This window comes from Rhinoraja longicauda, chromosome 20, assembly GCF_053455715.1.
Source record: "Rhinoraja longicauda isolate Sanriku21f chromosome 20, sRhiLon1.1, whole genome shotgun sequence".
Lineage (NCBI taxonomy): Eukaryota > Metazoa > Chordata > Chondrichthyes > Rajiformes > Arhynchobatidae > Rhinoraja > Rhinoraja longicauda.
The window spans coordinates 31,491,800-31,511,614 of NC_135972.1; the positions used below are offsets into that span (position 1 = coordinate 31,491,800).

General features: G+C 37.7%; 1 protein-coding gene across 4 annotated transcripts in view; it reads right to left on the reverse strand.

Annotated features, from left to right (window-relative positions):
• Window positions 1-3,522: 3,522 nt before the first annotated feature.
• The window catches only part of lrriq1 (leucine-rich repeats and IQ motif containing 1), a 153,660-nt gene continuing 137,367 nt past the window's right edge, over window positions 3,523-19,815 (reverse strand). For all 4 annotated transcript variants that reach the window (XM_078417361.1, XM_078417360.1, XM_078417359.1 and 1 more), the window contains 3 exons: window positions 12,802-12,862; window positions 12,272-12,392; window positions 3,523-3,963 (listed from right to left, as the gene is read on the reverse strand). In XM_078417361.1, the coding sequence (XP_078273487.1) occupies window positions 3,839-3,963; window positions 12,272-12,392; window positions 12,802-12,862 (307 nt within the window). In that variant the 3' untranslated portion in view covers window positions 3,523-3,838. The remainder of the gene's footprint in view (window positions 3,964-12,271; window positions 12,393-12,801; window positions 12,863-19,815) is intronic.

Sequence of the window (19,815 nt, forward strand, 5' to 3'; positions counted from 1 at the left end):
CCACCCCTCGCTTTGGATACCATTTTCAAATAAATCAATAGATTTGGAAACCCATCCACTCACTCCCTCGTGTGTTGATGATGCACATGGATGTCGTGCTCGTATGAATGTTGTCAGGTACTGAGGATAACATACGTGCACGCTGTTGAGTTGTTTTTACCGCAGTTTTTGACGGTTTAATTTCTCACCTCGAGAAGGGGCAAAGTGTGCGTCGAGATTGAGTTTGTAATCGTGATCTTTTAGTGGAAGATAAATGTCTTTTACATTGCGAAATTAAGTGAGCGTTTAATAAGGAAATACGTGCCATGATGAAGATCCTGAAATCTTCCTATCGGTAGCGTAAATAAACCACGAACAATTTCCGCTTCGCCGAAGTTTAATTGTTTATTTGATTAAACTCCTTTCCGCCAGGATCATACTTCTGAGTATGTCGCGTGTTTAAAAGTGGACTCCACAAGTTTAAACTTGGACTGCAAGCACGGATTGCATTGTAGTGTTAGAAAATAACTGCAGATGCTGGTACAAATCGAAGGTATTTATTCACAAAATGCTGGAGTAACAGCAGGTCAGGCAGCATCTCAGGAGAGAAGGAATGGGTGACGTTTCGGGTCGAGACCCTTCTTCAGACGGGTCCAAGGTTTAACGTTTCATGTGAAACAGTGTGACAAGTGGCAACACACACTCAGCAGCTCTGATCACGCTTCTATTGAGGATAGGACGCGAGACAGTTTAAAGCAACAAACACACACACACACACACACACACACACACAAAAGAGGCAATACTGGAAAGCTGTAGTTGTCCGAATCGGAATTCCAACATCAGGTGCAATTTGAAATCATTCTGTTGATTCAGAGTGAACAAGACATTTACAACCACCCCGGAGGGTCCCGAACGATCACTCAGACATGTTAAATCACGCCGCTGACAACACGAATCACCTCTATCTTGAAGATACGACAACCGAAGGACAGTGCAAGTGGAATATAAACCTATTTTAGAGATTTGCAAAACAATTGCAATCTTGCCAGGTAGTTCAGTGCCGTTTATGATCGATGTTTGATGATCATTATTCCGCGGGGCTGTTAAATCATTTGAAATGTTCACCATTAAGTTGCAACAATATGCTTGTCTGCCTTCAGTCTGTTTGCTGTTTGCTGTATGAGATTTTCTTTCCTCTCGCAACTTGGCAAACGAATGTATAACGACGCTTTCTGCACCCGGGCACCAGATAACGCACAGGTAACGCGATCATTACTTTTTAGCAGTATTCAATTATCGCTCGACACATCAGGACGACCTAAACTGTCTCATAAGACATGCTGACATTGCGTGCGGATAATCCAGCAACGTCCACATTAGGAATCAACAGGAAGAATGCAAAAAAGGCGACCCTAAAGACTGTTGACACTTCCTTAGTGTAAATAAGGTAATAAACTAACGGATATTAATTCCTTGATAAACCTTAGTTTATTTATAGTCTGAAGAAGGGTCTCGACCCGAAACGTCACCCATTCATTTTATCCAGAGATGCTGCCTGTCCGCTGAGTCCAGCATTTTGTGTCAATCTTAGTTTATTTATACTGAAATGTAACACAGAAGTTAGTCTATGTGAATAATGCATACATTGCACTGAAAGATAGCGATAGTGTACGAGCAGGACAGAACGTGAACAAAACAAGCGCACCGATTATAAGGAAATGTGGAAAAATATTGTCATTGAGCGAGTTTACATTTTGTAGTGGAGCTGTGGCGTAATCATTCCTCCCAGGATGGTCACAAATCCCAGGGTATCGCTGTACAGTTTCCTGCGGTTGCAACTATTGAACAATCAAAAGCAAAGATAGGCACAAAATGCTGGAGTAACTCAGCGGGACAGGCAGCATCTCTGAAGAGAAGTAATGGGTGATGTTTCGGGTCGAGACCCCTTTTCAGACTTTTAATGGTATTTTAATAGTATGTTTTAAAAAAATATTGCTTTGACACTTCGCCGAAGCACTGGAAAGCAAAACTGAGGTTAAATCCTTATCAAACGTTGCAAAGAACACCAGGAAAATCGCTATCAGTGAAGGGAAATAACTGGCCTTCAATCAACTGGATATCTAAATCAGATGATTTTACATCCTAGCTTTGCTTCAGCGCAGGTTCACGCCAAGTGGAAATCAGTCAAGTTGTCCACTGAACTATCTTTGATTTTCTTAAAGGTAAACCTGTATCCAAGCGTATGGAGTCTAACTGAGGTTATAGGCTAAAGATAGACACATAATGCTGGAGTAACACAGCGGGTCAGGCAGCATCTTTGGAGAAAAAGACTGGGTGATGTTTCGGGTCGGGACCCTTCTTCAAGCAGACGTGCCCTGGGTTAAGACCAGTACACTTCTAAATTTATTGTTCCATTCCTTGCATTCCTTTCATTTCTAGTGAAATGACACTATCAAAATCCCAGTTTCCCAAATGACCATCAGTCCCCAAGCCCGATGTGATTCTCAGTCCTAGCAATTTACATCTCATCCCACTAAAATATAGATCTCATTATTCAGATTATTTTTGCAAGACAATTTTTTTCAGCATCATCCTGGTAATCTCTCTTCCTTCATCGTTTTTGTTCTAATTGTAGTTTTCACTGAGGCACAAATAGAAAATACCAGAAGCCTGAATTTATGTCCATTCTAAAACATTACAAATATGCTCAAATATGCTGAAAAGAAGTAAAATAAAACTCAGATGGAGAGAGTAACTGCCATGTTTAAACATAAGCTGTTGTTTCCTGTAATATAATTTAAAAAAATGTTATGTTCTGAAAAGATCCTCTTACAAAACAGATTATTGTTGTTAAAAACTGTTTGAGATTGCCTTTTGAATTAGTTATTTATAGTCATTTTTCTTTAAATGAAGCACCCAATTAATAAAATGAAACAGACACTGTGTGGCACAAAATGCCCTGAATACACTCACAGCATATATTTAAAGAACAGTAAAATATAGGAAAATGTCACAGGACAAAAGAGCTAATTTCAATCAGAAAAAAACCCCTCAATTCATTATGAAAGAATCCTTGAAAAGAATGAAGTTATATGTAAGAAGCATAAAAGTAATGGGTTTAGCATTCACCACAGGCACAATTTCAAATGTAGGTATAGGTCCTCCATAGCACTACCTATAATCTACAGTTATAATTAAAAGAAGTGTGTGCCTTCAAATAAGGTGTCAGAATGAGCTATTATTAAGCAAAATAGAGAAATGTTGGTTCAGTTGCTCATTTGATTTAAGTGCACAAATTGTTGAACAGTAATGACATACTATCATATGATTCAGGATAATATATTGATTTTATTGTACATTAATAGTTTTATTTTAGGTAAAGAATGTTCCCTAAATAATGGATTATGGACAGGTAAAAACAAAATCATGGTTTGAAGAAAGTTATGATAAATTTTTCATAAGTTATTCAGAAATCTTTTAATGTATTCTGAAATATTACCTTTCATACGGAGTACGAAAGGTTTGGTTTTTGAGTGTGGACATAAGAATTACAATATTGTTTTAATATGCTAGTTTTATTGTTTTCGTGAAAATCACTGGAAGACTACAAAATTCCACAAATCAATATATATCACAATAAAAGGACATAACAGTGAACAGTATTCCCATAATGAATCTCTCATTAGTTTGTTCAACAGCTCTGTCAAACAACTAATCTCCCTAAAGTACATTTGCAAATATGATCGAAATTTCTAGCCAAACATGCGAAATATTTTAAACTTTAGTGGCATAACCTTAATGATTGTAGACATATTTGTTTACTTGTTAACACAGTTCCCATGAAAACAGGTAATGGTTAGGATGGTTTTCCTCTCTTCTTCCCACTTCCCCAACCTGTACTGAGACGCATTTGATTATCGCGAAAGGACATGCGTTGTTGCTTCAAAGGTTGGGAGCCACTCTTTGGTGGCACAGTGGCTTCTGTTTGTAAGGAAAAAAAACAGACATATGTTAGTTAAACTGTATTAGAAGGTATTTATCTGCATATTTTACACATTATTTACTTATCATTTTGACAGATTTGAAAAATGCATATATGTAACTGCATATATACCCATTAGGCCATGAGTTAAAATGCAAAGGTATTTAAAACAGTGACATTTGTTGCAACTGCAAATATATTGATAGAACAAATGTCGCTGTTTTACATACCTATGCATTTTAACTCATGACATAATACCCAATAGCCGATGCTTGCATAACTAGACTTAATTTACTTAATTTTCACAGAAGCAAGACGTTCAGCATTGCAAAAATCCCAGGGAAACAATATGTTTAGTGGGCAATGATGCCATGATGTCAGATACCGTGGATAGCCTTTAGTGTAGAATACTTTAAATAATATTCTTTAGAAATTAATGTTAAAAAGAGTATCCTGAACTGTAGAATCAATATGTATCACAATAAAAGGACATAACAGTAAACAGTATTTCCATAACGAATCTCTCATTAGTTTGTTCAACAGCTCTGTCAAACAACTAATCTCACTAAAGTAAAATGACCCACATTTGCAATCTGATTATTAAAAAAATCTGCTCATGTAATAATGCACTACAAAACTTGAAGGTTGTTTTATTGAAGGAGGGTGGGGGGTTAAACATCAACTGGAACAAAAAAAAACCTCTTCTAACTTCAGTTTATTGAACTGAAAAGTTATGAATGGTTGTCTTGATTTTATTAGTTGTGTCGAAATAGGTTCACATGATACTTCTTACAATAGGAGAAACCACCTACAACTTTCGGGGCAACAAATGCCATCCTCTGAACTCTTCAAACCAGCAAATAAAACACATCATAGTTTTGACAAAGATTTATGTTATGTCAAAATCAGAACCAATTTGTCAGAACCAAGGAAAGAGTCGACTGAAATACCAGTGTATTTTAAAAGCCCATATCATACAAGCCAGAGATGCCTGAGCGTTTCTTCTTGTATAGTATCTTTGTCAGGCAAGACCTGAAGGAAAATCCTTGCAGAAGGTTAGCTTGCTTTTAAAATAGGTCGCTTGCTATTTCCTGTCTTGCTTCAGTTTTTTTTTGCTGTCCGTGGAATGACCTTTTCAAACAATTACAGCTGCCTTTTCTAGGAAAGAAAGAGCATCAGCAAGCTCGGGTCTTAGTGTACACATCAGAATGAATTTTGAATAGATCCAACCAGACCCCATGTATTAAGGAGGCTGTAGCATCGGTGCCAGAAACTCCACTGATTAATAGACAAATTGTATTTTTAGCCAGTCTCCACCAATTCTTTTTTTTTAAAATTCCGCTTCAAGGAAATTTTCATTGAACATTCTCAAAGATGTCTGGTCACTCACAACTGGAGGAGAGTTGGTGCTGCTTTCACTATTTATAGTCTTATCAAGATTCCCCCAGGGTGGTTAACAGCATAATTATTAACAGTTTCTGTATTTTAATCTGTAATGCTGATTGTAGGAGAGGCATCATCATTATGCCTATATTCAAAAAAGTTAATTCACAACCTCCACCGAAAAGTTAATGAAAACCTTTGTGTCGCTGCCAGATCTTCTGCTGTTATATTAATGAACAATTTATAATGATTATTTAAAATCAGTTAAATGAATACATACAAGGGAAATACCTTAATCAGTCTGAAAACATTAAAATGTCTCATTTTTTTTCCTATTCAATCTTAAATCATCACCAGCAATGAGATTTTCATTGAATTGTCTAATCTAATGTTATTTTTCTTTTAAATATCACCACACATGTTGGAGTGCCTGACCAATAAAAGAATCAATAAAACCTTCAGTTTCCCCATCTTTTCAATAATGTTAGCAGCAACTGTAAAGCAGAAGAATGTTGCAAAGCATTTAATTGAATTGTGATCAGATTAAAGTACGTGATGGAGAAAGGAATGCTCCCAGGTACAGCCGTCACTAAAAACTATTTAAAGCAGCTAATCGAATGTCAGCTTTCATTTGGAATGGGCTGCAATACTAAGAGTTGGGAGTTATTGTACAAACATATACAATTCTGGTTATAAGAAAATAACTGCAGATGCTGGTACAAATCGATTTATTCACAAAATGCTGGAGTAACTCAGCAGGTCAGGCAGCATCTCGGGAGAAGGAATGGGTGACGTTTCGGGTCGAGACCCTTCAGAAGCGTCACCCATTCCTTCTCTCCCGAGATGCTGCCTGACCTGCTGAGTTACTCCAGCATTTTGTGAATAAAATTCTGGTTAGACTGGAGTATTCACAGAATTGTAGTAGATCTGAACATCACACTTCGGAAAGAGTGTATATTGGTCATGGAATGGTTAAATGCAGATTCAAATGAATCAAACCATGACTGTAAGAGTAAAATGTTGTGGGCAGGTTGAAGAAACTAAGGCCGTATTAACATTTGTGTGGAAGATTGTGATGATGCAACTGGGTTCTTTAACATGATAAATGGGTTCAATAGGATAAATGAAGAGAAACCATTTTCTCTGGTGTGACCAAACAAAACAAAGGGACAAACTTACAATTAGAGCTAGATTGTTCAGTGGTGATGCCAGGAAGCAATTCTTCACTCAAATAGTCGTACAAATCAAGATTTCTTTAAAGCTGACTTAAGTAGCTCAAGTTAAAGTTAGATGTTGAAAGCTAGATTGTTGATTTGTAGTTTCAGACAACAGGTGCCCAAAGTAATTCTATTGGTGTTACTTACGGCATCTTCAGCCCCACCTCTGGTTTCTTTAACCTGTTCCATCAGCCCTCCTTTTGCTTTACACCATTGTTTTGATCACTTTCCAATTTACCATACAGCAACCTGCCTGTTTTTGACTTCCTTTCCACTTCCACGTTTGCTTAAAAACTACTGCACAGAATTATGGAACAATGTAGCAGAGAAGGCTTCCATTCATACTCTTACTGGAGGAGACCAGCTTATTGAGTTGCAATTTTTTTTCATTCAATTATTTATCCAATTTACTGTAGAATGTTTCCCATGAATCTGATCCATTACAGAAGGTTTCTTCAGGTCATCTTTGGGTCTGTTGACAACCACCTTAAATCTGCATGGTTCAGAGACTGAGATCTCTTCATTGGATATAGCTTCTCTTCATTCATTTTGTCAAACCATTTATGATTTTGTAAATATTACCAAATCTCCTCACATATCGTAGGCACGTGGAGAAGAACTCAGCTACACAAAATAACCGGTCCCCTGTACTGTTAACATTTTCGTAGATCTCATTGTATTGAATCTTAGAGTTCGAATTTCTTCTTGAAAATATGATGGCTAGAATTAATCATGAATACTTGATCTTTGGCCTAGTCAGCTTTAGCATACTTTTATTAGTTCTGTTTACCATTTATCTGTTAATAAAGGCTTTTAAAACTAACTTCTGGGATTCCCGAGTGCACTTCAAAGATTCGCAAATGTGGTCTCTCCGTTCCTGCAACTTCATCAATAGTTATGCAATTTAATTTATCATACCTGCTTTCTTTCCCTACCAAAATTATAATTTCACACTTCTCTGCATCAACCATGTACCAACTGATTTTACCTGTCTGTCCACCGTTTCCTAAAATATGTCACTATTGTCAACATGTCCTCAGTACACTTGAGTTATATTTCTTTTGCAATCTTTGATTTATGCCTAGGTAAAGGTCATCGATCTCTGGAGAATATCACACTTAACCTTTCCATCTCATCCTATCCAATGATCTATTCATAGTTCCTCAGTTTTCTGTTCTTAACAAATGTTATATTCATAACATACCATTCACATAATCATGAGGTTCAGTTTTGCTAATAGGTATATGATGTGGTCATCCATAAAATGCCTTTGGAAAGTCCATATGCACTATATCAACCACATTCCCTTCATTCCCTCTGTTACTTTACAAACTTAACAATGCCATTAGAATATGGACATAATCCAGCAAATGCTATGGAAATTAAATAAAATATTTCAACTTAATTTATGTAGGCCCTGTAATTTTATACTCAATAACACCATTAGATGATCCTAAAAATGCATAAAACATAAGAAAACATACATTGGTGCAAGCATTTTTTAATAGGCCATTATTGGACTTTGATAATTTGTTTTCCAGAGTTGTATACTTTCTACCAGCAATAACATGCAAAGATAACAAATGTGGTCCCATGAATTAAATAGATATAAATGAATAACAAAGTTAAATGAACAGTAAAGTACTATTCCTCCAAAAGGAATTATTTCATTTTTTGGGCATATGTTGGTTTAGCTGGGTTGTCAAAGTGAGGGAATGGCTGAGGGATTGTTTTAGCAAAGGGGAAGAGAAGGTTAGATAACATGGGCAGGTATATTGTTTAACCTGTAGCCTTTTCAGTTTGGTCATGAAGTTTCGAGACAATGCATCCCCATAAATCAAAGTCATAAAGCACAGAAAACTACCCTATGATGTAAATAATGCACATTAACCATTAAGTATTTACAATAATCCCATTTCTATTCTCTCTACATTTTCATCGACTCCCCCTGGATCCTACCATTCACCACTAATGCAGGACCAAATTATTGTGGCTAACTAACTATTAATGTGCATGTCATTGGGATGTGGGACTGGATGTCAGGTTTGAAACCCGATCAGTGGAGTGGAAAGGCCTCAGCTCTACCTGCTGCACAGCAATGCCATGCGGTTTGAGTTTTGCAGTGGTACAAAGGAAAATCAGCAGATGATGTTAATGGCCCAGACCAATTTTCTGAGGGATGCAGCCAACCCCGAAATGGTCTTTCAAACAAAAGCCAAAGCAAAAATTGTTGGAAGCAGGTCAATCTGGGGAAGGAATCGGAATTAATGTTTGAGATCAAGGGTGCTTCTTTCTTTGTATATATAGCTTTAGTTTTAGAGATACAGCGTGGAAACAGGTTCTTCAGCCCACCGAGTCTGCACAAACCAACGATCACCCGTTCACACTAATTCTATCCCACATACTAGGGACAATCTATGCAAGCGAGTTAACCTACTAACCTGCATGTCTTTAGAGTGTGGGAGGAAGCCAGAGCACCCGGAGGAAACTCACACAGTCGCAGGTAGAACGTGCAAACTCCATACAGAAAGCACCCGTAGTCAGGATCAAACCCGGGTTTCTGGCGCTGTAAGACTGCCACTCTCCTGCTGCGCCACTATGCTGCCCTCACTGTGCTTCCCTGCATACTTTCTATATACTTATATATACCCTGTGTACTTTGTAGAATACTTTGTACTTCAAAGTATATTTTGCACCAATTATTTTGACGTGATCTGGGAGTGAATAGTTTTTATCCGTCAAACTGAGGAAAAAAAGAAATCATGCTACTTAATCTCCAAGCAGATAAAACTGGAGCATTTTCACTGAAGGACATTGAGAAAAAGATCTGGCCGATCACATGCCAAGACAGAATCACAAAACAAAATAGCTGTAACATAAACCTGAGCAGAACCAGGTGATCAATCAATACATCAGATTCTGGATTTCAAAATATGCTGGACCAAGAAAACATAGCATGAAAACTTTAGAAGAAACATCTCCACTTTATCTCTTCGGCTTTGATAGTCAGATTTTATTCTTTTTATCTGGAATGGGAAACCTCACCTTTATTTAGCAGTCTTTAAATAAATTAGCAGTCAAACCAACATTGTTAACCAACTGGCCTATTACATTGAGGTGTTGCGGGTGACAATTGCAAGAGCAATTGAGTTACAAATATATGTAAAAGAGTGGGAACAGGGGTTAAATTCCAAGATATGCAATGATTTAATGGTAATATATCTTTAAGTGAAGGGCAGATGAGAGATGTGTATGCATAGGAAACAACTGTTTTGCTACACATGTTAGTAGGGAAACTATGAGTAATCGGGTCCTGGCCTTAGCTTTTAGCAGTACCTGTGACGTGTTTGAGGCAGCAACATGAAAAATGTGAGGAAACTCATGACTTTTGTGTCAGTTACATATTAGATTTAACTTGGTCGGCCAAATCAAATCTAAAATCTTTAAATATCAACCTAGTGCCAGATTTGTGAAGGCATGATTGCAAAGTCGGCAAAAGACTCGAACCATATTCAGTAAAGAGTCCTAATAGATAGGAATTACAGCATTACTGAAATAATAGACAATAGACAAGTAGGCCATTCGGCTCTTCGAGCCAGCACCACCATTCAATGTGATCATGGCTGATCATTCTCAATCAGTACCCCGTTCCTGCCTTCTCCCCATACCCCTTTACTCCGCTATCCTTAAGAGCTCTATCTAGCTCTCTCTTGAATGCATTCAGAGAATTGGCCTCCACTGCCTTCTGAGGCAGTGAATTCCACAGATTTACAACTCTCTGACTGAAAAGGTTTTTCCTCATCTCCGTCCTTGCATTCATGGAAATGTCTGTTCTATTTATTCATACACTTAAAAGAGTATTTTTGTTATCTACGAAGTGAAAAAGGAACATAGGAAAATAATAAATTGGCTGTGTCAGATTCAACGACAAATCAAACAAAAGCAGAAATATTTTTACAAGTAAAGAAAAAAATCATCTCAGGAGAATGAATGGGTATGGATTTCAGCTAAAGACAATGAAAGGTATATCAAGAGGATAGCAGAGAAGATAATGTAGTTATAGTAATGGCTTTTTCAGTTGTGTTAGAGTTTTTAAGACTTTCCAGGACTGTAGGCAGAATTGATGAAGTCTCCAAAGTTGAACTAGGATGTATCAGGGGATATGGTGGAGACTTTGAAAGGCTTCCTTACTTTATCTTCACCGCAAGTTGAGTTACAAATAATATGCTGAAACTGTCAAAGGACATGCAGGTTTGGCACTGTTGAGTGAATATCATTAGGGCCTGCATTTCTGTCCTTTAAGCAGTCACATAAAGGACAGAAATGCAAGCCCTGATGGTATTCACACATGGTATGGAGAGATGTGGTCTGCAGTTGTTCATATGAACTGAACCATGGTTCAAATAATGCCAACATTTAATGAGACAGGAAAGTCCGATTGAAAAGACTTATGATCGATAAGCCTTATATTAATTGGAGACATATTCAACTATATTCCACACTCTGTATCTTCCCCTTCACTCTATCTGTTGCACTTAAGTTTGCCTTAATTGTACTTATGTATAGTGTATTTAATCTGTTTGGATAACATGAAAAACAAAGTTTTTCACTGTACCTCTATACACATAACAATAATAAAACAAAACCCAAACCTAAATTCAAGAATGGCATGAAAATTGTACAATTAACTGGATGGAGAATGAAATATATGGGATCTTTAACTGGTCAAACAGTCTTGGTTCGGTCTCATTACAGAAAGTCAAAAAGTTAATGGATGTAGGTAGCCCAAATGGAAGTGTATACTTTATATATCCTTGAATAATGTACAGTACTAAAAGATACAAACTATAATCGGGTCGCCTTTACCCATATAGGCATTTGACAGCGTGTCTAGAAATAGAACTTCAATATGGTTTCAATCAAAAATCTGTACAAAGAGTATAACATGTGTATCGTTTTATTCTTTTAAAGCTATTTCAGATTTGAAGTGATATTTGGGGGCTTATATTAAATCATATATGCAGGAAACATTTTTCAGAGTCAGCTCTTTCTGTCTTGAAAAATATTGGAAGATTTTCTCTGACCATAGAAAGGTACCTGAAACTTTTATATTCAAACTATAGATTGTTGTAGTAATCAATAAAATCATTTGTTGTTTGAATGTGCCAGAAACACACAGGGCATTTTTACATTTTGAGTGGTACAATGATTATAAATTTCTGTTACTCAGTGAAGTAAAGACAAAGTGCAGCATGGTGGCACAGTGGTAGAATTGCTGCCTTATAGCAGAGACCCCGGTTCGATCCTGACTACGGGGGCTGTCTGTACGGAGTTTGTACATTCTCCCCGTGACCGCGTCGGTTTCACCCACACTCCAAAGACGTAAAGGTTTCCAGGTTGATTGGCTTCAGTAAAAGATTGTAAATTGCCCCTAGTGTGTAGGATAGTGCGAGTTTACAGGAATCGCTGGTCAGAGCGGACTCGGTGGGCCGAGTGGCATTTTTCCACGCTGTACTTCTAAAACCTAAAACTATTCCAGCACATACTTACTTGCAAAACAATATAATGCTGCACTCCTGGTGAAAACAAGTGTTAGGAATTATTCAGCTTCCAGAGAGTAGCTAAGTTTAAAAAATTCCAATACCTATCACATCTCAGCATTTACATTATGAGTAGCAATTCTGAAGGATTAGGAATGCTGACTTACTTGTAGATCCTGACGAATGCCGACGACTAATCTTGAATCTGTCACTTTGCTGGCTTATAGTACTGCCATTAGTTACAGAGACCAAATCTAAATCGGAGCCTTCTCTGCCTATAGGACTTGCCTGAAGTCACAAAGCAAAAGTAAATCATTTGTTCTGCATGCAAATTGTTAATTTTTTGAACATGGAAACTGTTTATAAATTTCATTGAATTACTGCAACTCCATGGGTAGTAAAGCAGGCAATTCATTATTGGTTCACAGAGGCTTATTTCAGATTTTTGCTCTTTTTGAACTCTTAAAACTTCCACACTAGCATTCTGAAAATAAATCCATCAATTGATCCTAAGTAAAAATACCCACCATATTTACAAAGTGCATATAACATCTAAAATATAAATAAAAGGAATCATCAGTTCAAAACAAACAATTAAAAACAAGACTGAACTGCAAAATAACAAGAATTTACATATCATGACAAAGACCATGAATGTTGAATTTCTTCAGCATCAAGCTGGAAAAAAAGTTCTTACCATGAGTTGAACACGACCCCCATTCAATATTTCTGGGTCCATCTCTGGCAGAAAATTATGTCTGAAACAAACAAACGAGAGTAACATTCACAGGGTATTTCAAGAAGTGAAGCACACAGTTTAAAGTTTCTATTAACATATGATTTGAAAATAACAATGTCAAAATAAACTCAGGCCATCGTGTGGTGGTTATTCAGAACCCAATTACATTTAATGGGAAAAATCAGTGGAGCTCAATTTCACTGGAAACATCATATTGATCCATGTTTTTGGTCTCATCGTTGAAAGCTACTCATCATTATCAAAATGATTAGTTGGATACTTTCAGAGCAAAACTGTGCAGCATTATTGTTCGCTGATAGTTTAATTTCTCGTATTTTTTCTAAATTGCAGATATCAAATTATGTGGCTTGTAAAATACAAATTTTCTCAATGCACATAAATTAGATGGAGAGACACTATTTATGGACTACATTCACAGTACGAGACAAACCGATTATAATTAAATTGAAAAGTGAACCAAGCACAATTATGAATTTATCCTGCAATTCGATCATTCCAAAGCAGTCACCAGTTTATCTGTACTATCAGTGCATATTTTTACTTTCAACAACCATTTCAGCTATGTTTTAAATGTAAGAAATTAGTGGCAGAAGACTACTGTCAATCTCAGTAATTGCAGAAATGGCATTTAAAATCTGTTCAAGAATCCAACTTTACATTTCTAGATTTGTGAAATGTGAACTCAAACTATAAAAGTATCATCTGAATATTGTTCATCCTGAATCAAGAATCTATGCAGTACTTTATATTTTTACTCTGGAAACTCAGTCTATTTCATCTTTTTAAAGTGCTATGCCTCAGCGAAACTCCCAGTGCTAATTAAGAGTCTGGTTTTGTTGAGTACGACTGATTGCTCTGATGCTTCATATTGGAATTCTGGTACCAAACAATGTGTAAATTATATGAATGTAACAATAATTGCATCATGAATAATTGATCAATTATTCCAGTTATGAAAATTCCACAAAATTTTCATTACACTGGCAGTTTAATGGATTTTCACATAATGCATACCTGCCATTCAATGCACTGTTGGGATAAATGAATACAAGACAACAAAAACACAGACTGTAACAAAATGCACATGATCGATCCCAAGAAGCCCGAGGGGTGGTAAAGACATTTTATACAGCGTGTCTAATGGCTTCTTTGGACCCAGTCATGGCAAGCATTCAGCTGCAGGAAATTGTGAAAGAAAAGTTATATTCCAAATTCTAGCTTTAGATTAAGAATCAGTGTGGGTAGGGTGCAGTTGGCTACTTATTTACCTCTCCCACCAAGAATGATGGCCTTTCATAGTTTCAGGCCATCCTACTAGCACTCTGTAACTCCACACCTTATTTATTTAGAATTACAGTGTGCAAGAAGAGAACTTACCCAGACATAGGTTTCGGGCACACTTAGAGAGAAATAATCCTTTAAGACATATTCATGTTAAAAATAAACTAGAGTAAAAAGTAAGGCAGGATAGTGGAAAGAACAACTCATCGCTAACATACAAAGTAGTATTTTAATAATTGTTAAATCTCTTGCGAAATACGTTGCAGATTTCTTTGTGAAAGGTAAAGCAGAACTGTTTAACTGATCCAAAATCAGGGGCGTTAGAGTTGCTGCCTTACAGCGAATGCAGCGCCGGAGACTCAGGTTCGATCCTCACTATGGGCGCCGTCTGTACGTTGTCCCCGTGACCTGCGTGGGTTTTCTCCGAGATCTTCGGTTTCCTCCCACACTCCAAAGACGTGCAGGTATGTAGGTTAATTGACTGGGTAAATGTAAAAATTGTCCCTAGTGTGTGTAGGATAGTGTTAATGCGCGGGGATCGCTGGGCGGCGCGGACACGGTGGGCCGAAGGGCCTGTTTCCGCGCTGTATCTCTAAAAATAATCTTTTTTTTAAAAATTGTCTAACCGGTAGATTTCCCCAGCAGTTTGTTTTTTTTGCTCAAAATTCAAAAGTCTTTTATGTCTTCAAAGCAAATCGGCTGCTCAACTAAAGTTTTGACCTAGAATTTTATAGTGAAGCAATGCAAAGATATTGAATGTAATGTGTAGGAAGGAACTGCAGATGCTGGTTTACACTGAGGATAGACACAAAATGCTGGAGTAATTCAGCGGGACAGGTAGCAACTCGGGAGAGAAGGGATGGGTGAGGTTTTGGGTCGAGACCCTTCTTCGGTAATATTCAGTAATTTAACATTCATTTACAAATCACTTCTGTGAAAATTAGAAAGCAAACCTTGTTTACAAAGAACTGTACCCAAACCAACAAATTGCATTCCAAACAGTTAAGTGCAATATGCTTTATCAGTGAATATTGTTGCGAAAACGACCCCAAAATCCTATTTTTTAAATTCTTTTTTTACACACTTAGTTGACAATTATGGCCATTCTTAAGTGCTCTGTAAAGGTGGCGGTGACCTTGTTTTCTGAAAATGTGATGGTAGGCCAGTCGGTCTCAACATCTCAACACCTGGCCACACTTCCCATGCGTGTAGCCCTCAGGGACGCCAGAAATCTCCATGACATTCCCTTCCCTGCAGGAGGACCATCCCAATTCCCAAATGGCCATTTCCACTGCACTACCACAGAGGAACTTGGGAAAGGAAAAGACTCACTTTATTTCAACCTCCTCGTAGAAGCCTTATCTTGGCTTCAGCCCTATCATTTATGATAATAGGATTTTTCTGAATTATTCTAACAATATAGTTCATGCTATGGTATGAAAAGTGGGATTATTGATGCATCAAATGAAAATATTAGGTAAACATTTGATCTCATCCTGAGACAGTTGTCTGAAATTTATATTGTAAAAAAGTCACAGAGGAATGAGACGACATACATTTCTATGAAACTTTAAGTCTTAAATACTTAAAGTTAATGAAATTCAATGAAAACATTTTCTTCAGATACACAAGCTTAAAAGTTGAAGCATCATTTAAAAAAAAATTATGTGGAAAAAATGTGGATTAATAGACAATAGACAATAGGTGCAGGAGTAGGCCATTCGGCCCTTCGAACCAGCACCACCATTCAATGTGATCGTGGCTGAACATTCTCAATCAGTACCCCGTTCCTGCCTTCTCCCCATACCCCCTGACTCCGCTATCCTTAAGAGCTCTACCTAGCTCTCTCTTGAATGCATTCAGAGAATTGGCCTCCACTGCCTTCTGAGGCAGTGAATTCCACAGATTTACAACTCTCTGACTGAAAAAGTTTTTCCTCATCTCCGTTCTAAATGGCCTACCCTTTATTCTTAAACTGTGGCCCCTGGTTCGGGACTCCCCCAACATTGGGAACATGAAAATTGAAAATGAACACGAGTCCAACCCCTTAATAATCCTATATGTTTCGATAAGATCCACTCTCATCCTTCTAAATTCCAACGTACACAAGTCTAGCCGCTCCAGTCTTTCAACATATGACAGTCCCGCCATTCCGGGAATTAACCTAGTAAACCTACGCTGCACGCCCTCAATAGCAAGAATATCCTTCCTCAAATTTGGAGACAAAAACTGCACACAGTACTGCAGGTGCGGTCTCACTGGGGCCCTACACAACTGTAGAAGGACCTCTTTGCTCCTATACTCAAGTCCTCTTGTTATGAAGGCCAACATTCCATTGGCTTTCTTCACTGCCTGCTGTTGTTAAGTTTTGTGAATTAATACTTGCAGTAGAAAAGTTTAAAAGTTATGCTAATAAAATAAAAACCAACGATGGGGTACTATAAGAATATCAGGTACAATTTTCAATTTTAATGTAAAATTCAGCAGAGGATTGGAAGAAATCCCCACTGCTTGTCTGATGGCATTGCTGATCAGCTTGAGGTCTTACTTTCATAATTACTAGTTATCTGGACTGATTTCACTGTCAACAGGATGGGTGGATGGACGGATACTTTATTGTCACATGTGACGTGAAGGTACAGTGAAATTCTTTGTTTTTGCATACACAGTACACAGAGCCGCCACAAGACGCAGACAAAGTTACAAAGTACCCATAAATATCTTTAGTCACTTCTTTGAAATAATAGCTGGTATGTGGCCTCACACTAAATATCCACCTTGCCCCATATCCCTGCCTTTGGTCTATGTCCCTAAATATTTTTGGTTAACTGATGTCAAAAATTCTCATATTTACATCAACAATTGACTGAATATTATTTGTAACTTGCAGATGACATTTCCAAATTTCTGCTCCTCCATGTTTGCAACGACCTTTTCTCACTTTACTTGTTAAAAGAAATGTGCATCATTTTTAGACTAGCGGTAGAGCACGGTAGAGCACGGTAGCGCAGCGGTAGAGTTGCTGCTTTACAGCGAATGCAGCGCCGGAGACTCAGGTTCGATCCTGACTACGGGTGCTGCACTGTAAGGAGTTTGTACGTTCTCCCCGTGACCTGCGTGGGTTTTCTCCGAGATCTTCGGTTTCCTCCCACACTCCAAAGACGTACAGTTATGTAGGTTAATTGGCTGGGTAAATGTAAAAAAAAAAATTAAAAAAATTGTCCCTAGTGGGTGTAGGATAGTGTTAATGTACGGGGATCGCTGGGCGGCACGGACTTGGAGGGCCGAAAAGGCCTGTTTCCGGCTGTATATATATGATATGATATGATACACATTCTGAAATCTCAAGAAAACACAAAATGTTGGTGGATCAGTCCGTTGAAAGACTGGGTAGGCACTGATTCAGGTCAGAACTGTTCTTCAAACTGATTGTCAGGTCAGAACTGTTCTTCAAACTGATTGTCGTAGGGGAGTGAAAGCTAGAAAAGAGAAGTGGTGGTAAGCAGGGGCGTCAACTAATTATAAACCCCTAGTAGTTTCCTGATAGGACATTTTAGATGTTGTTTAGAATTTCTTGAAGGTTTACCTCTTAGGTTTAAAAGAAAATAGAATAACTCAATTAATTTTACAATCCAAAAGCATGATTTGTGTATCAAGAAATTTTGGAAGAATTCAGTCAGAACACATTGCGGCGGTCACTGGATATTAGGCCACTCCTAGGGTCAGTCCCCTCGGCCCTTGACGGACAGGGACGAGGGACTGCCCACAGGCTACGGGGTTTCTACCCAGGGTTTTTTGGATTGGTGGAACTCGTTGTGAGTGGATGCTCACAACCTGCATTAAAGAACTTTCAAAACCTGCCTGGCGTCCAACCTATTTCTAGCCACGTCCAAGCCACTACAACATAATGTTTTCATCTTGCTTCTTTAAAGTGTTAAAATTGATATTACTTCATCCTGTGATTTTCCATTCTTTGAAGCCAGTATACTCTTCATTACGGCTATCTTATAGAACATAGATAAGTACAGCATGGAGCAAGCCCTTGGGCCCACAATGTCTTTGCCAAACATGACGCCAAGATAAATTAATCTCATCTGCCTACACATAATTCCATACTCATCCATTCCCTGCATATCCATGTGCCTACCTAGAAGCCTCTTAAACACAACTCTTGTATCTGCCATCACCACCAAACCTGGCAGTGTGATCCAGGTGTCCAGCACCCGTGCCCTGAGAACCTTTAGTAACAACGGGACCCAACGGGTCCATTGGTCATCTAGTCTCTTCCCCTTTCATCTTAAAGCTATGCCCTCTAATCTTTGAAATTCACACCCTGGCAGAAAGGTTCTGAACGTCTACCCTATCTATGCCTCTCATAATTTTATATACTTTTATCAGTTCGCCCCTCAATTTCTGGTGATACAGAGAAAATAATCCAAGTCTGTCCAATCTCTCTTTATAGCTAATGCCCTCCAATCCAGGCAGCAATCTGCTAAACATTTTCTGCACCTCCTCCAAAGCCTCCATATCGTTCCTGTAAAGATATTTGATATGCCTTGCAAGCTGCTTTTCCTGCTCCCTTTCTGTAGTTCTCACTTTTTGTTTTGTCACCTTTTGATATTCATCATCATTTATCAGGATCAGTACTAGTTTTAACATTTTTGTGTTTTTTTTTAAGCCATCTGTTAGCTCCAGTCATTCACTGTGCATTTTTTGGCAAACTAATTTCTTGCCCCTTATGGGTGTAAGAGTTCTGTCACATTAAATTCATGCTGAATGAAATCCACTGCTCTCTTCTCAAGGTGCCATTAACACATTTGACAGTGTACTGTGGAAAATCTACTTCGCGATGTATAAAAATCAGTCCTGCATAAATCCAGAATTCTCATAACAATTCATCTTGCTCCTTTCCCAACAGTATATTGAACTTAACCATTTATTATTAATATAGGATAAATAACAGATCATGCACGCTTAGCCAGGATCTAGCACTGTTACATGGACATATTTACTAATCTAATATGGTCTTCTCCCTTATTAATTGCAGGCAAATTATTTCTAACATATTTTGAGAAGTACATTACTTTTCAGATTGGGATTGTCTGTTATTTTCAGCCTTTTTCTACTTGCTACTCTTTGCATTCTGCACCTTCACATTCTTATCCAGGGAGCCAATAATACTCTCAATACTATTAAATCCCTTCCAATTTTTAATTCTGCCTGTGGTCTCCAGTCAATATTTTACTGCCAATATATCCTTTATCAAAAGAATAATTTGATCTTTAATTTCAGACGGCTCTGCTATAACGCATGTTGCAATCCCACAAATCTGATGTTTTTGGGAAAAAGAATGATCATGCGATTTTCTAGAATGCAAGGGCTTTAGCAATGCAAGTATCATGTTACAGCAGTGCTAGTACTAAAGCTGCTCCTCATACTATTTTCCTTGCTATTGACACCATTGTCATGGGCCAAATCACAAACAATGATAATAATAATAATAATAATAATAATAATATTCATTTATTGTCATTGCAACGAGTACAACGAAATTTAAAAATAGCCAATCCTGACGGTGCGTACAAACATATATGCAATAAATGCAAAAACAAATAAATACATAAATACAATTATATTAAATACAAGATTTTTTAACGGTGTTGCCTAGTG